General features: G+C 45.5%; 1 protein-coding gene across 3 annotated transcripts; it reads right to left on the minus strand.

Moving 5' to 3' along the window:
- Positions 1 to 1,805: 1,805 nt before the first annotated feature.
- On the minus strand, positions 1,806 to 10,807 carry CREBL2 (cAMP responsive element binding protein like 2). Of its 3 annotated transcripts, none has more exons than XM_083505541.1 (4): positions 10,652 to 10,807; positions 7,837 to 8,034; positions 6,209 to 6,356; positions 1,806 to 4,120 (listed from the first exon to the last, which is right to left on the minus strand). In XM_083505541.1, the coding sequence occupies exons 1-4, from the start codon at positions 10,790 to 10,792 to the stop codon at positions 4,116 to 4,118; spliced, it is 492 nt and encodes a 163-aa protein (XP_083361667.1). In that variant the 5' UTR covers positions 10,793 to 10,807; the 3' UTR covers positions 1,806 to 4,115. The 3 variants fall into 3 exon arrangements, with proteins under 3 accessions (XP_083361667.1, XP_083361666.1, XP_083361668.1); XM_083505540.1 differs by having other exon boundaries at positions 10,553 to 10,807; XM_083505542.1 differs by lacking the exon at positions 10,652 to 10,807 and adding an exon at positions 8,554 to 8,673.
- Between the last annotated feature and the right edge of the window lie 6,694 nt (positions 10,808 to 17,501).

The raw sequence follows: 17,501 nt of genomic DNA on the forward strand, positions 1-17,501 counted from the left end.
TCCCATCTGTACACAAGGCCTATGCACTTGGAGGAAAATGGACAAAAGGATTGTCAGAGCCTCATGACATGGGACCTTGATGTCACCGTACAGACATCCTTTGAAGTAAGGCTGCCACAACTAATCAAAGGCATCTCCAAAAAAGATACCTTTGGCACAATCTGGTCTCCTTTTTCTCTTTTATTGAAGAACAGGATATTTTAATGCCACCACCATCACAGAGGTGTTTGTGGAGGGGATATATTGATTGAAAATGTCTAGCCCACCTGATCTGTAGTTGGGTTCCTATTTGGCAAGCTAACATGCCAGTGATGTGGGATTGAGAATCGGAGTGATCATTTTGTGATATTATGGCAGTGGACAAAGCTGTATACTTTTGAATAAATGTTTATTTAATTTTAAAAAGAAGAAAAATAAAGCCACCACTGACCTTTTTTTCATTGCAGCACCTCCTTAAAGCACATTAGTTTTTTCTTATGCTTTGGGGGGAGGGAGGGTATTTTATTGTTTGTACCCTGCCCTTGGATTTACTTTGACAAAAGGCAAGCTTGAAATATGTTAAACCAAATAGTAGGTTATGAAAATAGGGGAAGGAATAAATTAATTCCTCTTCTGCTTCTGATCCAATTTCTTCTAAGAATCCTAATAAAATTATAATAGGATCTAAAGAAATTATAATAGGATCTAAATAAATAGTTCCGCTCTACACATTCTAGGCTTTGCAGGCACAATGTAAACCCTGAATTAATGACTATCCTATGCTGATTGAATCAGTCAAGTATAGATGTTGTAGTCTGGGGAGGCTGGGTGCTACCTTGGTAAGATGCCTCCAAGGTTGTTTTTTTATTATTTCAGCTAGGGAGTGGCCCAGCCCAGGGAAGAGAAACCCCCTTTCACATTTTACACATGTGAAGGAAAGGGGGGGGGATGCCTCTTAGTTCTGCCACAGCAGGACACAGCTTCCCACTGTCCAACGCATTGATTCACGACAGACATGGATGCTATTCCCCATCATTTCTTCACCAATGTGAGTAATGTGGTCTGTTCCTGTGACCTTCTACTTGTCCATTCATTCGTTGATTTATAGCACCTATATAGCTTTCATTTATTTTAATGGAGCCCAGTCATGTTAACTGGTATTCACAACTTTCTATGGGCTCTCAGATATCTCCCACTGGGCATTCTTGTCATTCACATAGTACATCTAGTGAAGAAGCCTTTGTGCATCACATATAACTTCCCTGGATCCTGGAACCCTGAGATCCAGCCTTCACTGAGAGTTAACGAGGAAACCTTCTTACAGCCCTCAATTCTTCCCTGCACAAGAAAGAAGCATGGCAACTAAGATGTGCAAAGTCCTATACTAGAGGACACCCTTAGATGGGTAAAACCTGCCTTCAATCTCTTACACAAGATGGGCCAATGTATGAAAGCCCCAAAATATGTAACTTTAAGCACGTGAATGCATTTAATGGGCTGATTTTCCCTTAAATAATAACAGTCACCATGACGAAGGCAAACAAAGTTCAGACCAGAGAGTGTATTGGGGAAGTGGGGTTAACGCTTTTACACCTCTGCCAGTTCCACCAAAACCTCCTCTCCCACGTTTGACCCAAGATGGGAGCTTTCATTGACTCCCTTGTTAAGGGGTGGGACAGGGCAGGGCAGGAATATACTAAAAGCACTTAATGTCATAGCTGTTCTGGCCCTGAAGTGCAGAGGACAATGTGCAACACAGTCCTTCTTTCTGCCCCCACCCTATGAAGAGCTTTTTGCTACCCCTGCTAATAAAAAGTGAACAAATGTTTGAAGTTACATCCACTTTAATATAAAACAAAAAAGGACAGACTTGGGAGTCTTACAAGAATTTAAGTGTTTTCTTCACAGCAGATATATGTGAGTGATCAAGACATCAAGCTGAAAGAGATTAAATTTTCCCTTTCTGATGCACAATGCTACAGTCAGACTCTAAATCAGAGCTTTCCAAACTGTGTGTCACAACACATTAGTGTGTAGGTGTGTCACGTGAACGATCTTATAAGGGGTTAGTTTGACCTCGAGTTTGCTAGTAAAACTGAATTATTGTGTCCCGAAATGATGCCTGTCTAAAAAGTGTGTCACCAACAGGAAAAGTTTGGAAAGCTCTGCTCTAAATGGAGTCTGCAGGGCACCCTGCATCAAAAGCCCTGCATGGAGTCAGCCTCTTATATTACATCTACTCAACATGCTGCCTGAAATACCCGCCCCAGTTCACCCTCTTGTTAATTCGTGCGCCGTCCCGCTAATGAAGTCACTTCAGCAAGAGCAAAGTCAATGTGATGAGAGATAGGCAGACCATTTCTCTTCCTCTCTTTCTCCAGCTGTCAGCCAGCCAGGTGAGAAATGCCATCCCACCCCATTCCCACTCAGCTGCTCCCTGGGTGCATTGAGGAAGCAAGGAATAATGCATTAGGTTTTGACTCAATGATAGCATCAATGAGCAGGTTCCAAACAGGCACACAGTTACACAAGCTAAAGGAGTCTAAAGCATAAGGGTGCCTGCTCAGATACACTCCAGCAGGATTTTACTTTCAAGGAGATAGTTTCACTTGGGTGTAAGAAGGGCCATCTCATATCACAAAACAATGAACCCTTGAAAGACTTAATTTAATAGGTCAAATTAATCCATGGCTGGGTAAGCCTGCAGTAGGGGCGCCTTAAGGAGTGCCGGCATGTGGCTTGCCTGAATGGGAGGAGGATGGCCCAGAGTCCTGACTGTGGCATAGAACAGCAATTCACCAACTGTGGGAATAGGGCTCACAAGCATGGCTCCGTTTTTATAAAGGTACCTTTAAGCCACTATGTTGGACGTCTTCACCACCACTCTCATGCTGCTCAGGGCAGAGCGATCCTGTGTGGGGCTGCCTTCCCCTGCTCTCTACCAATAAGTGGACAGTGACATCATCCCAAAGGAGAAATGGGACACAGGGGGCTGCTAATGGAGCTTGCCCCCGAGCTGGTGGGTGCGGGAGAATCCCAGGAGTGTTGGCATGGCCCAGCCAACACAGTGCCATCCCCGATCCCTGGCTGACTGGGCAAAAGGGAGGGTGGGAAGCCACGTTAACTGGGCTGCCCTGGAACTGCAAGGAGAATGCCTATCCATTAATTCTGCAAACAGAGGTATCTTTTTGAAAAAGAATGGAAAGTCTTCCTTCAAGCTTGATTTAACAATACACTTATTTACAGTTCTTTGCCTGTCAAATGTTTGGGAAACATTGACTGAGGCCTGGTCTACACAGGTGGCAGACTGAGGTGACAGAAGGACTTCAGCACTATAGACAGTAGGTGGGACGTACTGTTTTTGATTGGTTCCTTACTACCAAAAAAGCAAGCACACACCTAGCATAACAGCCCATTCCCACCTGCACCTGTGCTAGTTTTTTGTCTGCAGGGAGTTTTGCATAGGAATGTACGCAAAAAGCATCTCACAGACATAGTAACACTTGTATGCTTAAAACAACCCTGTAGAAAGAAAGTCAGTATTATCCCTCTGAGTTGCCTTGCCTAAGGGAATTCATGGCAGAGGCGAGATTTGAACCAGGGACCTCCTCTTCTCAGCCGCAATGCTGCACTAGGTCAGAAATAACAGAAGTGTAAACCCATTACATATTTCCAGCCCACCATGGGAAACTGGAATTATTATTACAACATGGACCACAGATAAATACCATACACATAACAGACTACTTTGATGCCAGATGGCCAAGAGCTCAGCCTTTGCTGCACATGGTTTCTTAAATAGCCACTCCTATGTATACTAAACAGAAAAATCCAACACATAAACCATGAGCAATTATAACAGCAAGGTCGGAAATTTCCTTCACTGTCACAGCAGAAATATCTACATACACGTAAGTTGTAGTTTCTATATCTATATAACAAACTGGGTTTTTTTAAAGTTGTAGGTTTAATTCTGTTGGCTTGCCATTGGGTTATTTTGGTAATTCACCTCAACGATCAAGTTCTTTGCTGCTGCAGCATTGCCACACATCATAGTGGAAGGGAAGCTTAGCATAAAGACTACAAATCAGTGTTGGTAGTATAAAATAGGGACTTTGATCTTGGCTGTTCCACCTTCACCCTGCAAGAGAAATAAAATACAACAATATTTTACAGCTATTCACAATTTCAACCAGTCAGCCAAGAAATCTTATCTACATTTGTTATAGCCAGCATTAAAATATCTGACAGAAGGTTAAAGAGCCATTTGCCAGTGACTCAGTTTCTGTAGGAGTGAGATAATCCTGATGACCCTCTGCCTTTGCTCAGTTCAAAATACAACCCACCAAGCATGTAGTGGTCTGGCTGGCCCAACATGCTGAGCTAAAGCTGTATCTTAGTATGAATATGCACGTGCTCCGAGAGAGGAAATAATGGCTGATTTGCTCCTCCTTTGGGTCATTCTGCTGTACTAAATCATCGCTTGGCATGTCATTCAAACACAGGCTCCTGGTTTAGCTTTCCACACACTAACCACACCCTGTAACCCAAACCCAAGTTTTTCCAATGGTGGTGGTTTGCCTTGGAGAACTAAACGGGGTTCAAACACCATGCTAAGCCAAGTCATGGCTTAGGACTGCAGAAGAGCAGAGAGGCTTTTATATTCTGTCTAGTAACCCACGGTGAGGCATAGGATTGGCCTTGCGCAATCAACCTTTCCTTTAAGGCCATAAGTCCTCACAGGAGCACTCCTAACCTTGTGGGTGCCCCAGCTGGGGCTCAATTGCCCAGATTATGGGACCAGAAGGATCCAGCCCTGCCTGGTTGGGGTTGGCAGGTATAAATGATGCAGAGAGCCTGGATGTAGAGCTTGGGTACAGGGCAACATAGTTGATGTTGCTGCATCACGGACCAGACACAGCTGTTCCAGGGGCTCCCCATGGCTGGAACAAGAAATTTGGTGATCTGATGCTGTATCTGGTTTGTCTGGGTGAAGGACTGTGGGGACAGTTTATTTGGGATTGTTTCTATGTGTAAGAGAGTGATTCATTGATTGGGGAAGTTTTACATTAGAAGTTTATTTTGTTCAAACAAAAGTTTTCCCCTCAATAAGTGCTTTATTGTCTATCAAAGATCCATTAAAGAACCTGTAATTGGCTAGGCAAAACAAGAACTTACATGTAAGTGTTGCTTAGGTACTGACTAGAAAATTTGCTGGACAAAAGACAGAATAACATTCCCAATCCTACAGATTGCTGCCACCAGCAAATAAGTGACAAAGACAAGATGCAACACAAGATGTTAAGACAATGGCCTTACATGAAGCATAGAAGGCATGTTTCCTTAAGGGTCAAGACTTGGGGACTTTCAGTTGAATGTATGGACGGAATTCAATGAACTGAATAAGTATTGAGCTGCTTCATAAGCCATCCTGCCTGGCTTCACACTGTGGCCTCACTTCCCCTCCACCACATAATTAGCCTTCTATTTTTAATTTGAGGGGTCTGCACTCTACTCTTCAGGCAAAAGCTTCCCATATTGTGGCTACCAAAGGGAGAAGTGTGCACATGTGCACATACACAGAAATAACAAATCCATGGTTAGAAAACCAGGGGCAGTCGGACAAAAACAATACATAAAAACTGGACCTAGAAGGTCAGGGCAAATAAAAAGGTCTTCACCTCAGAAGACATCAGGCAGCGGCACTGGGAGTCCAGGTGTCGGAAACTGAAAAAGCCGTATCTCAGGTCACTGCCCAGCTCACCAGAAAGGCCTCTGAGACCGATCACGGAGACCAAGAAGACAGGAAAAGGCAGACCTTGAGCTACCCTGTCCCTTGACCCGTTTTTTAAAGCCCTTAAGAAAGCACCTGGAATTTTCTAAGCTCTGTGAATGAGTTAAAAAATAAGTTGGCCTCCCCGCAGGTTCACAAACTAATAAAAAAGGGAATGGGTAACAAAGAGAAAAGCACTCAAACAGCTTCTCCTTCACATCTGCTCAGCCAGGGTGCTCACAGGACAATCCATGATTTTGTGATGGACCTATGCTGTTATTTTCACATTACCCTATTAATAAGCCTCCAGGTAGGCATGTTCTTTCTAAATGTAAGTTGCTGTACAGTGTGTAGCACTTGAGGCACTTAACAGTAAGACTATAGGACCCCTCTTCCCCATCTGCACATCTTGGTCTACTCTCGTAGCCATAAGAACCTTCATAAACTAGTACTTACAGGAACTGTGACTGTTTGCATCCATCTTTGAAGCCTTGCCAACCTTGGCCATGTTCTGCTGTGGTTTGCTTTGCTCTTCCCCGCTTAGCAGAGCTTTAATTTCAGAGGGGATTTTCCCTTGATCCATTGCTAAGCACCACTGCTTATACTAAAAACACAAACATAAAAATAAACTGGATTGCAAAAGCAGAGGGCTGCACTTTTTTACTTTCAGTTGTGATCATTAGAGTTCTGCTGTTAAATAGCAAAGATTAAAGCCATGGCTATCATCAATCAGTATGTAATTAGTTCTATTGGGAAGTTGCTTGAGGAAGACGTTCAGTCTGCCATGTTCCTCCCTGGAAGTGTTGACATTTATTAATAATGGAGAGTTTCTTTTGGTCTTTTTATGTAAAAAGGAAGATGAATTAATCTATTTGGGTTGGAAGATTGGGGAGATACTGCCTAACAGAAGGTAGATCAGCTTGGTGTCATTCTAGAGTGAATATTTTGTTTTGTGTAACTGACAGATGGAAAATCAGAAGTCCTTTTTATTTTTCTTCTCATCTTTTCTTTTCTTTTCTTCTTTTTTTGGTTTTCCTTTGTTTTATTCTCTCTTTCTCTGTTTATTTTTGTTTTTATTTAGATTAGTTTTTTTCCTTTTCTTGTTTTAGGAAAAAGCTTTAATAAAATCTTATTTTTAAAAAAGAGAGTTCTGCTGTTGTACATGTGCGATTATTGGACTGGGGATGTGGAAATGTTCATCAGCAGGGCTATGTGGCATTGCAGCAAGTTCTTCTCTTGGTTGCTTCTCCGTTGGTCACTTGGCAAGATTTTCTTCTTGGTCAAGGGCCATATTTTCAGTGTCCTGCGAAATTCCTTGCCAAGTGGCAAAAATGGCAGAATAAAGGATGACAAAAAAATCAATAAACCTGGCAAATCTGCTTAATTTAAATAGTGTCAAACTTTTATTGGAGTTTAATTTGGATTTGTTTGTTTGTTTAAGTACACACAACTCTGTTGATGTACAGGGCATCTCACTTTTCTGTCCCAACAACCCTTATTCGGCTACAGTAATTACATTCTGCCTTTCAATAAAGAGTTTTCAAATCAGCTTTCATAAGAAAACTGGGTAATAATTAAAATATCTTAAAAATCATATCCTGTACGAGTTTTCTGTTCTCTTCCTTGAACAGGACATGCCTTCAGGCATGTAAGCATTTCCAAGTAGAGAGTGTCAACTCCCTGCTCTCAGACGCCTAAGCAGAGATCCTGGGGACATAATGACATTGGCCACAGGGGAAAACAGCATACAGTGGGACCTCTGGTTGCGAACGGGATCCGTTCTGGAGCCCCGTTTGCAACATGAGCAGAACACAACCCGTGTCTGTGCATGTGCGGGTTGCCGCTTCTGCACATGACGTCATTCTGAGCGTCTGCGCGAGTGGCGAGGCCCGGAAGTAACCCGTTCTGTTACTTCCAGGTCGCTGTGGGACACAACCTGAAAAGATTTAACCTGAAGCAAACGCAACAAGAGGTATGACTGTACTTGCATGAACGCACACAACTCAGAAGCTGTTACTATGCTCTAGACCCACAGAACTGACTCAAAACTGGGGGTAAGGTGGAGAAGAGAAAAAGCATATTACCATTTCCAGCTCTTCTCTAAGGGCGCATATGGCTCTCTCTCTGCTTGAAACAAGCTCTTCCAGGTACTGGTACCTCAGCTTCTTCCTTGCCCTGCATTCTCTCGCGCTCTGCCGGCTCCTCTCAAGTTTAGCTTTCAAATCTATTTTGGCTGGTTTACGGCCCCGTTTCCCTGGTTTCTTCACTTTCCCTCCAGCTACCTAGAAAGCAGAAATACATTTTACTTCGGTCAGGGCAGTATCAGTCAGAGTTCTCCATGGTGGTTCTTACAAAATTTATAACAGGACAGAAAACAAACGGGCAGAATTTGGTTTGAGAAGGTTTCTGCCTCGCCTGTGCTCCTGCTGCCTGGGGCTTGTGCCAACAAAACACGTTGCAGAGAGCAGAGTGCCTGTGACGCCCGCAAGTGCGCACACGGGGCCAAAGGGGTGGACAACCCTGGGATTAAGGCATATACAAATGTTATATATAATCATCATCATCATCATCATCATATGGCTTGGAGAGCCTTCCAATCGCCTTCCTCGGGGGGGGGGTCCAAGCAGCTGTTGGACTACAAGTCCCACGACCCCCAGCTCTCAGGCCCGGTGGCCGGGGGACGAGAGTTGTCGTCCAGCAGCTCCTCGGCCCGCCACCGCCTCCCGGGACGGAGAAGGGCCGCTGCCACGCCCCCCGCCCCCCCCCGCCCGCGGAGCCGCGAGCAGCTCGACTCCGCTTACTTTGCTGTCGTCCATGGGTGCAGCCCAGCCCCTCCCGCGAAGGACAAGGCCTCCGGAGCCCCGCCCGCCCTAGGCCGCCGCCGCCCCCCGGGGCCGCCCGCCCGCCGCCGCCGCCATCACACGCCGCTTCCGGCTCCTGCTGGTGACGTCCTTTGCCCCGAGGGCGGAGGGGATGTCCGGCCAGCCCAGTGCATTTCGGGAGCTGTAGTCCCGCTCGTCTCCGCCCTCCGCCCAGCAAGACGCGCGAGACGCGGCTGCGTAATGACGTAGGATATCCTGGCGGAGGGTGGGAGACAGAATCGGAAATCCAGAGGACCTGAGCAGATCGGAGACCTGGGCGGAATTTCAATAGGGACCAATGGAAGGGTCTGCGCTTAGGCAGGAAGATCTAGCCATACCAGTATAAGATGGGGGGGGGGCCGTCTGGCTTACCAGCAGTACATGTGAAAAGGATCCAGGGTCTCGGTGGACCCCAAGCTGAACATGAGTCAACAGTGTGATGGAGCAGCAAAAAAAGCTAACACTATTCTAGGCTGCATCAACAAAAGTCGGTATAGGTCGAGGGATGTAATAGTAGCACTAAGACTGCCTTAGCTCTAATATTCTATATTCTATTATTCTAATTCAAGCAGTGGAACTCACTCTTGCAGGAGGCAGCGATAGAGGCTTAGACAAATGTATAGAGGAGAGGACTATTGATGCCTCCTAGCCAGGATGGCCAATGGAGATCCTTATTATATATTTTATGTGGTTGTTTATTTGTATATATTTAAAAATTTTATATATGGATGTTTTATGATGGCGAAGAAGGCAAGAAAGAAGGCACTAATCTGAATCTGTGCCTCTTAGGAGATACAGAAATGTGATGTTTACGTGTATGTTTTTTGTTATGAAAGTGAAATGCTTTCTTAGGGTTTGCCAGTTGCAAAGAAGAATATGTTTCCTGTTCTGCTCCCTTTTAATCATTTTGTAGATTAAAGAATTGTGTGTTTTTTCATCTACAGCTTTTACATCTTCTTGACAAGCTGGAGCCAAGATTCCCTGTTCTACCTATTAAAGATAACAGATTCCTGGCCTCCTCTGCACCTCATCGCCCTAAAGAAAACAACTTTTGTCCGAAAGTTTTGAATGTAGCAGAAATAAAAGTCTAAAACCTCCTGCACATTCATGCCCCATCTTTGACATTCACAGGTAAAGAAGTGACATCCTCAACATGGAAAAAGGGTGACCGAAATAATCAAGGGGGTGGAGTGAAAGATTCCAGCATTTCTGGCTAAGTGATGAGCCTGGCTGTGTCTTGAGGCTCAAGGTGAAGTATATTGAATCAGGCAGAAAACCCCAGACCAACCATGTTCTTTCTGCTGCTCCCCTGTGGGGAAATGTGCTCCAAGTCTCAGAAGCCCAGTTATGTCACCCCTGGCCTGCAGGAGCTGGCAGCCCTTCACCCCTTTTTGAACACCCTCCCTTGCGGAGTGTTCCCTCAGCCTCCCAGCAGCCCCTGGTCTCTGAGCCAACCCCCACCCCAACGAGAGGTTCCTCCTCGCTCCACCCCCCCCAGGCCCGGGAAGAGGATTCCCCCAGCCTCAGCTGCCCTGACAGATACTGGCCAAAGGTGAATGTGAGGCCAGCAGCTTAGTCACCCTGGGAGGCAGCAGTGGATACTGCTGGGCCGGCATGGCAGAAAGACTCCCCTGTGGTGGTGGGGACTCAACTCCCAGGCAGACATCATGCACAGCAAGCACAAGAAAGGCCAACAAGGCACCTTCCCGGCCTCCCATTTGTCCATCTGTTCCCAACAGCAAGGGCTGGTGGTATCATGGGCCAGGAGTCGGCTTCACCTGCTGAGCAGCAGCCTGGAGGAGCAGAAGGCAAAGTGACTCCACCTTCTGCTGATCAGCCTTCTTGCTCCTGATGAGAACCAGCTGGCTCCAGCTTTCTGAAGCAGGGTTTTCAGCCTCCGTCAGTTGCTGGAAACAACATTCCTCGTTCCTGACCAGACCTTGCTGCTTTGTGCTCCTCGTGACCCTCGGCTTTCTTGAGCCCCGGATCGTATGGCTACATGAACTGAGATACTTCTGATTTTAGGACTGGACTGGACCTTGTATACAGACACTGCCTCCAGGAAAGTCCCCCCCTGAGAGTTGGCTGATTGGCTGGCTTCTCCCTCCACTGAGGTCTGCCGTGGCTGGCAGCACAGGACCACGACAGGTGGGCTGGCTGGCTGGGCTCCCTCACCCATTTGCTTGCTTACTCCGAGGCCACCTCAGCTCCTGGCAACCAGCACCCCATGGACAGCCCCAGGGGCACCTTCGTCTGGGGAGCTTGTAGCCAGGGCTGCTGCAACAAACAGCCACAGAAGTCTTTGGGAGGCAGAGATGCGAGAGGAGGGAGGGAAGGAAAGAGGGACAGAGGCCAGTGTTGCCCACGGCACCCCTGACCAGCATTCAAGGTACTCCTGGGTGCCACAGTACACTGGCTGAAAACCACTTGCCTACCCTATTACCTCTATCCACTGACCCTGTGGGTCCCCCTGCCATCTCTTAGAGAACCTTAGAAAATGGATAAAGCCATGAAACTTGAGGTCATATTCTGACAACTGACAATGTTGCTTGATGGTGGAAGCATAACATGGCATAAATAAGGTCTGGAACATGCTTCATGTTGCTTCCAAGGATGCCACCAAAATAAATATATTTTTGATGAGCTCTTGCCCCTGCCCTCTGCTCTGGAGTGAGGACCAGAACCAATGGATTCAAGTTACAAGAAAGGAGATTCCAACTTTCTGATAGTAAGAGGTGTTCAACTGTGGAATGGTCTCCCTTGGGAGGATGTGGACTCTCCTTCCGTGGAGGCTTTTAAGCAGAGCTTGGGTGGCCATCTGTCACGGATGTGATTTAGTTGAGATTTCTGTATTGCAGGGGGTTGGATTAGATGACCCTTGGGTCCTTTCCAGCTCTATAGTTCTATGATAATACTAACAGTTTATGAAATTCTCATCCTTTGGGATTAATGCATAATTGCATTTATTGTATAGGAATCATTTGAAGGAGCAGAGATTCTAACACAGCATAAATTACGATGTTTGCAGTATGTCAACAAGAAATTATGTTTCTATTTTAAAATAATTCTCCAACATAATATTGCAAAACATGTGTACCTGATACCAAGAACTTTTCCACAAAAGGGCCTAACAGTTTGGTTGTTGTTTTCTCAGAGGTATGCCAATGTTCTGCAGCACTTTCTCAAAATTAAGCATGCATGAACATTTCAGGCTGAGGTTGCACGTCTCTTCATGCAACAACAACAATAACAACACATTTACCTTGGAGTTAGTCTCACTGGACTTAGTGGTGAGGATAACAGGAAGTAGAACCATGAACTCCTTGGAGGAAGGGCAAGGAATAATAATGATGATGATAACAACGGAATGGGCTGTGCTACTGATGCTCAGTGATAACCAGCTCTAATCTGGAGGGATATATTTTAAATTATTGGTCATGTCCCATGGGCGTAGCCAAGGGGGCTAGGGGGCAGTTGCCCCCATAAACAAATAAAATAACTAACTAACTGAGGTTCTGCCCCACCAACAAAAATCCTGGCTACGCTCATGTCATGTCCCCAGAATGGAAGATAACACACTTAACTGCACTTTGCTTCGATGTGCTTTGCAGATACAGTGGTACCTCAGGTTACATACGCTTCAGGTTACAGACTCTGCTAACCCAGAAATAGTGCTTCAGGTTAAGAACTTTGCTTCAGGATGAGAACAGAAATCATGCTCTGGCGGCGTGGCAGCAGCAGGAGGCCCCATTAGCTAAAGTGGTGCTTCAGGTTAAGAACAGTTTCAGGTTAATTACGGACCTCCAGAACAAATTAAGTACTTAACCCGAGGTAACACTGTATTGCTTCTTAGTAGGAGGTGGGTGCAGCTGCAAGCAGCCCAGCTGCTTCCAGGGGAAGGAAGCCCCCTGCCCCCTCCCTTCTAGCCACAGGAGTGGAGCTGTCTAGGGCTGAATCCAGGTTTTCCCACTTCCATACCTGCAGCCAGGGGGGCCTGGCTTAATGGACTACACAGTATAGTATACAGTATGGTGTAACTTTGTGCATTGGGAAACAATTTTTTCTGTGTGTGACTCACTTTATTGTGGTGGTCTGGAACTCTGCCCACAATATTTCCAAGGTATGTCTGTATTAGACACATTTTTATGCAACTAGAACTTTGCAGCCAAAGGCCTGACTTGATATATCAAATAAATATGTTAACTTCAGCTTTCTATGCTGCTGCAGTTCCTGCCCATGTCCCCCTCTTGCTCCACCAATGTGTTCTTCGTATGGACTCCACAAAGACTCTGAAGCCCAGCTCCCATTCTTCCCTGCTCTAGGTCAGTAGTGGCAACCATAAATTTAATTCTGGCAACTAGTAGGCCAAATTTCAAGTATACTTCACCACAGATATAATATTCTTTTTAAAGGGTTTTGTTTGGGACACTTCAAATTTGAATGAAAATTTTGCTATGAACACACTGCTGGCTGCTCTCCCCATGAAAGAAAACCCAACAATAGCTCCTATCCAAACAGCAGGTACAAAGATTAACTTAGGTTGCTTCTGTGGGGCAGGAAGCAAGAAAACAGAGCTTATCAACCCCAAGCAAAAGGGTTGGAACCCTGCCCAGCCAAGGAGACCAAGAGACCCTCTACTTGTCTTCCCTCTCCTGGACATAAGGGCATCTCAGCCAATTACTGGCAACAACCGACTGAAGCAAGTCCCAGAAGTGGCAGAACAGGGGTTGGAAGGGCAGCAGCAAAGAAAGCTGAACAGGGGGCAATGGGGCAGAGTGGCCTTAGGCATGCTCCGCCATCACATGAAATGACCTGGAATGCAACCCCCACGCAAGTGCAGAGGCTTCACCACTGCACCTCAGCATATGTCAGTGCATTAAAATATACACTGGAAGGAACACTGAGATTTTTGCAAAGACTTTAACAAGGATTTAAAATACACAACTTGAAAGAAAAATTTCTGGCTATAAGAAAGGGTGGTGTTAAATTCTACGAATTTAGAAAACGGATAAAAGTCGGCCTTGCAGCAGCATCAACAAACAAAGTAGAGCATTACAATGTAGTTCATTCAGGGGTGTTGCAGCCATGCTGATATGTGTATATGGCACTTAAACAACAGGGAATTATGGCTGCTGTTATAGGAATTTTATGGTCTTAGATATATAGTAATGTTCATAACTGCACATACATAGATCAACACAGGAAAGCCATCCTGGAACCATTTTGATTCCTAAACTGAGCAAATGTTTCTCTGCAAGGTTAAACTGGAAAAGCCTCCCCATTGTCTGTTTCCTCACAAATCCTGTCTCAAAGATATGAATAAGGTGTGAGCCTGTGACCTGGCCCAGGAAATAAGTATTTTAGCACTACAAAAGAATGGCCAGGCTCCCCAGAAATCCAATCAAGCAACCTGCTAGACAGGAGATAAACAAGGAGAAGAGAAAAACAACATTTAAATTTCTGTGATGTAGGTGGGATGTATCTGAGGGGTGGTCTTAGGTTACACCCCTTCTGTGATGTATGCATAATGTTTCTGGGGGTGGTCCTGATCTAGAGAAGGGGAATTTCAAAAGTCTTTATAAGGCCTTGCAGGCCATTGTTCTGGGTCCTCTTCCTCTCCTGCGTGTGAGGGGAGTACCCTGTTGCAACAGATCAATAAAGATCAAGCTTACTAGCTGCTTTGCTTCTCAATATTCTCTGGTTGGCCTCTGTTATTTTCTCCTACCAATAGGGAACCTATGTAAAGACTCTATATGGGCTCTTGGATACCCCATAAGGGAAAAGGGCATATTTTTATTTACAACACTGCTGATATGGTAATTGCAGAGGTACAGAGAAAAAGTGGGTGGGTCATGTGAAATTCATGACATTCTTGAGGTGAACTCAGACAGCACAAGCATGAGTCACTTCAGTGGTGTGTGCTTGGTGTGACTGCCTTTGTACAAGTGCATTGTTCATTTTCAAGAGAGGCTCAAACATGTGCTCCATCTCAGAGCTGTTTTTTTTGTTTTTGTTTGCTGCTTTTTGTTCTAGAGAGATTTTTCTGACGTGTTTTCACTCCTTTGGCCTACGCAGAGAAATATGTCTATATATGCATACCTATTACAACCAGAGAACACATTGTGGTCTATGAATGACCCTTTCAGACTCTGCTGTGGATGTGTCCGTGCCTATATTTTAAAACCAGAAGGAAAAGAAGGGCAACAACAAATTAGTAATGCCTTGCACATTTCAACCATGGGCCTTGAGCACATTCCCCATAAGAACCAGAACTCTGAGAATACACTCAATAGCTACACAACAGCCTTCAACTATAGTTTAGCTCCATGTGAATGCTGAAAATGGCAGTTTTGTGGGAGGAGTGACTAGGGATACTGAGAAAACCCAGCAAATTACAATTGCCAGGATTCCTAAGGGGAGGCAGCCATTCAGAGTTGTACCTAGGGTTCCTTGCGCCCTTGGTAAGGCGCTGTACCTGCACACAACTTTATCTCAACAGAAACATTAGAAATGACTTCATTTTATGCAACCCAAGTACTTGAAGCATCCAGAGTGAGGGTGAGACAAGGGGGAAAGACAGAAAAAGTTGCACACCTTTGTGCTGCAATGTGAGGACAGGAAACTTCCCCACATCTCCTCTCACCGCCACAGCGGCAGCAAGCTGCCACACACATATAAATCATGCACTCCGTAGTCTCCAGCAGTAAACCTTCATACCACCTTGTCATTTCTCCTACTGTTCAGCTCCCAGCTCTTGTCTAAATATACAATCTTACACAGAAAACTGAAGGCGGATTTCTGGAGTGATTTTTGCCCCCCTCCCCCTTCCAGCCTGCACCCTTGATTTTACCAACTCCTAGGTACAACTCTGCAGTTAAACTCATATCAAACTGTTGTAAGTCCTTCAGTAGATATACCCTGAAGGAGAACACTGCTTTGAGAGGAGGCGGGTGTTAAGTTGTGGGTGAACATATCAGACGACACAGCAATTCTTCGAACAGCTCTTGTTTATTCACAGGCCAGAACAGAACTGAACTGAATTATTCACAGGCCAGAACAGCCAGCCTGCTTATATAGAGCTCCACTAGAACGCAACAGTAACCATTTTCTGTAACTATCCAATCACTGAATGTCACTTTCGATCCCTTATTTGCATATGTGACCTGAGTGAAAACTATCTACAGTATCCCCCTGCTGGCCCAGGGAGAGAACTTCAGTACATAACACCCCTCCCCACCGAGATAAGGCGTTAGTTACAATCGTAATGGTTTCCTTATATACAGCACTACACGTAATGGTTCAGTTAGGCACAAAAGCATATTGGTTACATTTCACCTACTTCCATTAGACTGACAGTATTATATGTCCAACAACATAGTCCTTTAAATAGGTTGGGCGCTTGGAAACTCTGCCAGACCGCCGGGGACCGGTACCCAGGTCCGGGGGGGCGCGCCCGATTCTTGCTGAGGCTGTGGCGCAACCCTAGGTGGCATTGAAACCAAGTCCCCTGGATCCACTGCTGTGGGTGGAACATCTGCAAGTGGAGTTGGTGGAATGTCAGGCGCGGCAGTGGTCTGAGTCTGTGGGAAGTCCAGCAAACCCTCTGAAGCAGCTTGGTTCGGCTCCACACCCGCAGTTTGTGAGAGAGGTGTAGGTGGAGCCTCACCATCTGTAAGTGTCTGTTCCGGAGGTAGAACGCATGGCGGGCAGCAATCTTGGATGGCTTTGGCGCATAGTGGTTACGGAGCTTCTCTTGAATCATGTCCCACGGTGTTGCCTGGACTGCTACAGGCGCAACCAATGCTCAGGCTGTCTCAAACACCTCAGGCTCACAGAGGCTGAGCTTACGCTCCTGGGATACTTCCGTCAGCTCGTTGGCTTGGAGGTAGCAGTCGAACCGAGCGAGGTCGGAGTCCCATGATTCAGAGGCTGGAGCAAACGGCTGTAGAGGCACAAGTGAAGCCATGGTTCTGATGCTGCTGTGGAGGCGATGGATGGGACACCGTGCTCTAGCCAGAACAGTCAGCTCTGAATTGGTTCTGTTCAGTGATTTCGCTTGGTGTTTCAGCTCAGTGATTCAGCTCCGCTCAGAGGGTGGCCACATCTGGCTGTGCTCTGTTGTCCATCCATCCCATCCTCGTCGCCAGTGTTAAGTTGTGGGTGATCATATCAGACGACACAGCAATTATTCACAGGCCAGAACTGAACTGAATTGAAGGGTTCAGCCAGCCTGCTTATATAGAGCTCCACTAGAACGCAACAGTAACCATTTTCTGTAACTATCCAATCACTGAACGTCACTTTCGATCCCTTATTTGTATATGTGGACCTGAGTGAAAACTATCTACAGTATTCCCCCTGCTGGCCCACGGTGAGAACTTCAGTACATAACAGCGGATGTTTTTGCTTGTGAAGAAGACACCTTGCCAAAACATGCTGCAGATTATTATTCAGTCCAGTTGATTTGCTATTTGGCACTGTGACATTTGTGGCAGGTATTTTCCTTTATTCAAGCAGGCCACTGTTTCAGAACTGTTTAGTTTGATCACAGGTCAGCCTGTCCTAGGACTTATATTACAGGACAAGGAAATTTTTGTAAACTGCAGTAGGAGTCTCTACATGGAAAAACAGAAACATTACAATATATACTGGTTAAACTGATTTTGCAGTCATATTCTTATTCCTAAGAGCCCCATGCATTGACTACAACAGAACTCAGCTTAAAGTTTCCAGTTTATTTTATTTAACAGGATTTATATGCTGCTTAGAATGATAAATAACTACCACTGCAAAGGTGGTTGGAGTTTCCCATGACTATCATATGTCTGCTGTTTTATAATCTGTTGTAGGAAAACATCATCCAAATCTTCAGTCTGGCTTTGAAGTCT

Source organism: Podarcis liolepis (assembly GCF_965112155.1).
Source record: "Podarcis liolepis genome assembly, chromosome: 5".
In the NCBI taxonomy this organism is placed as follows: domain Eukaryota; kingdom Metazoa; phylum Chordata; class Lepidosauria; order Squamata; family Lacertidae; genus Podarcis; species Podarcis liolepis.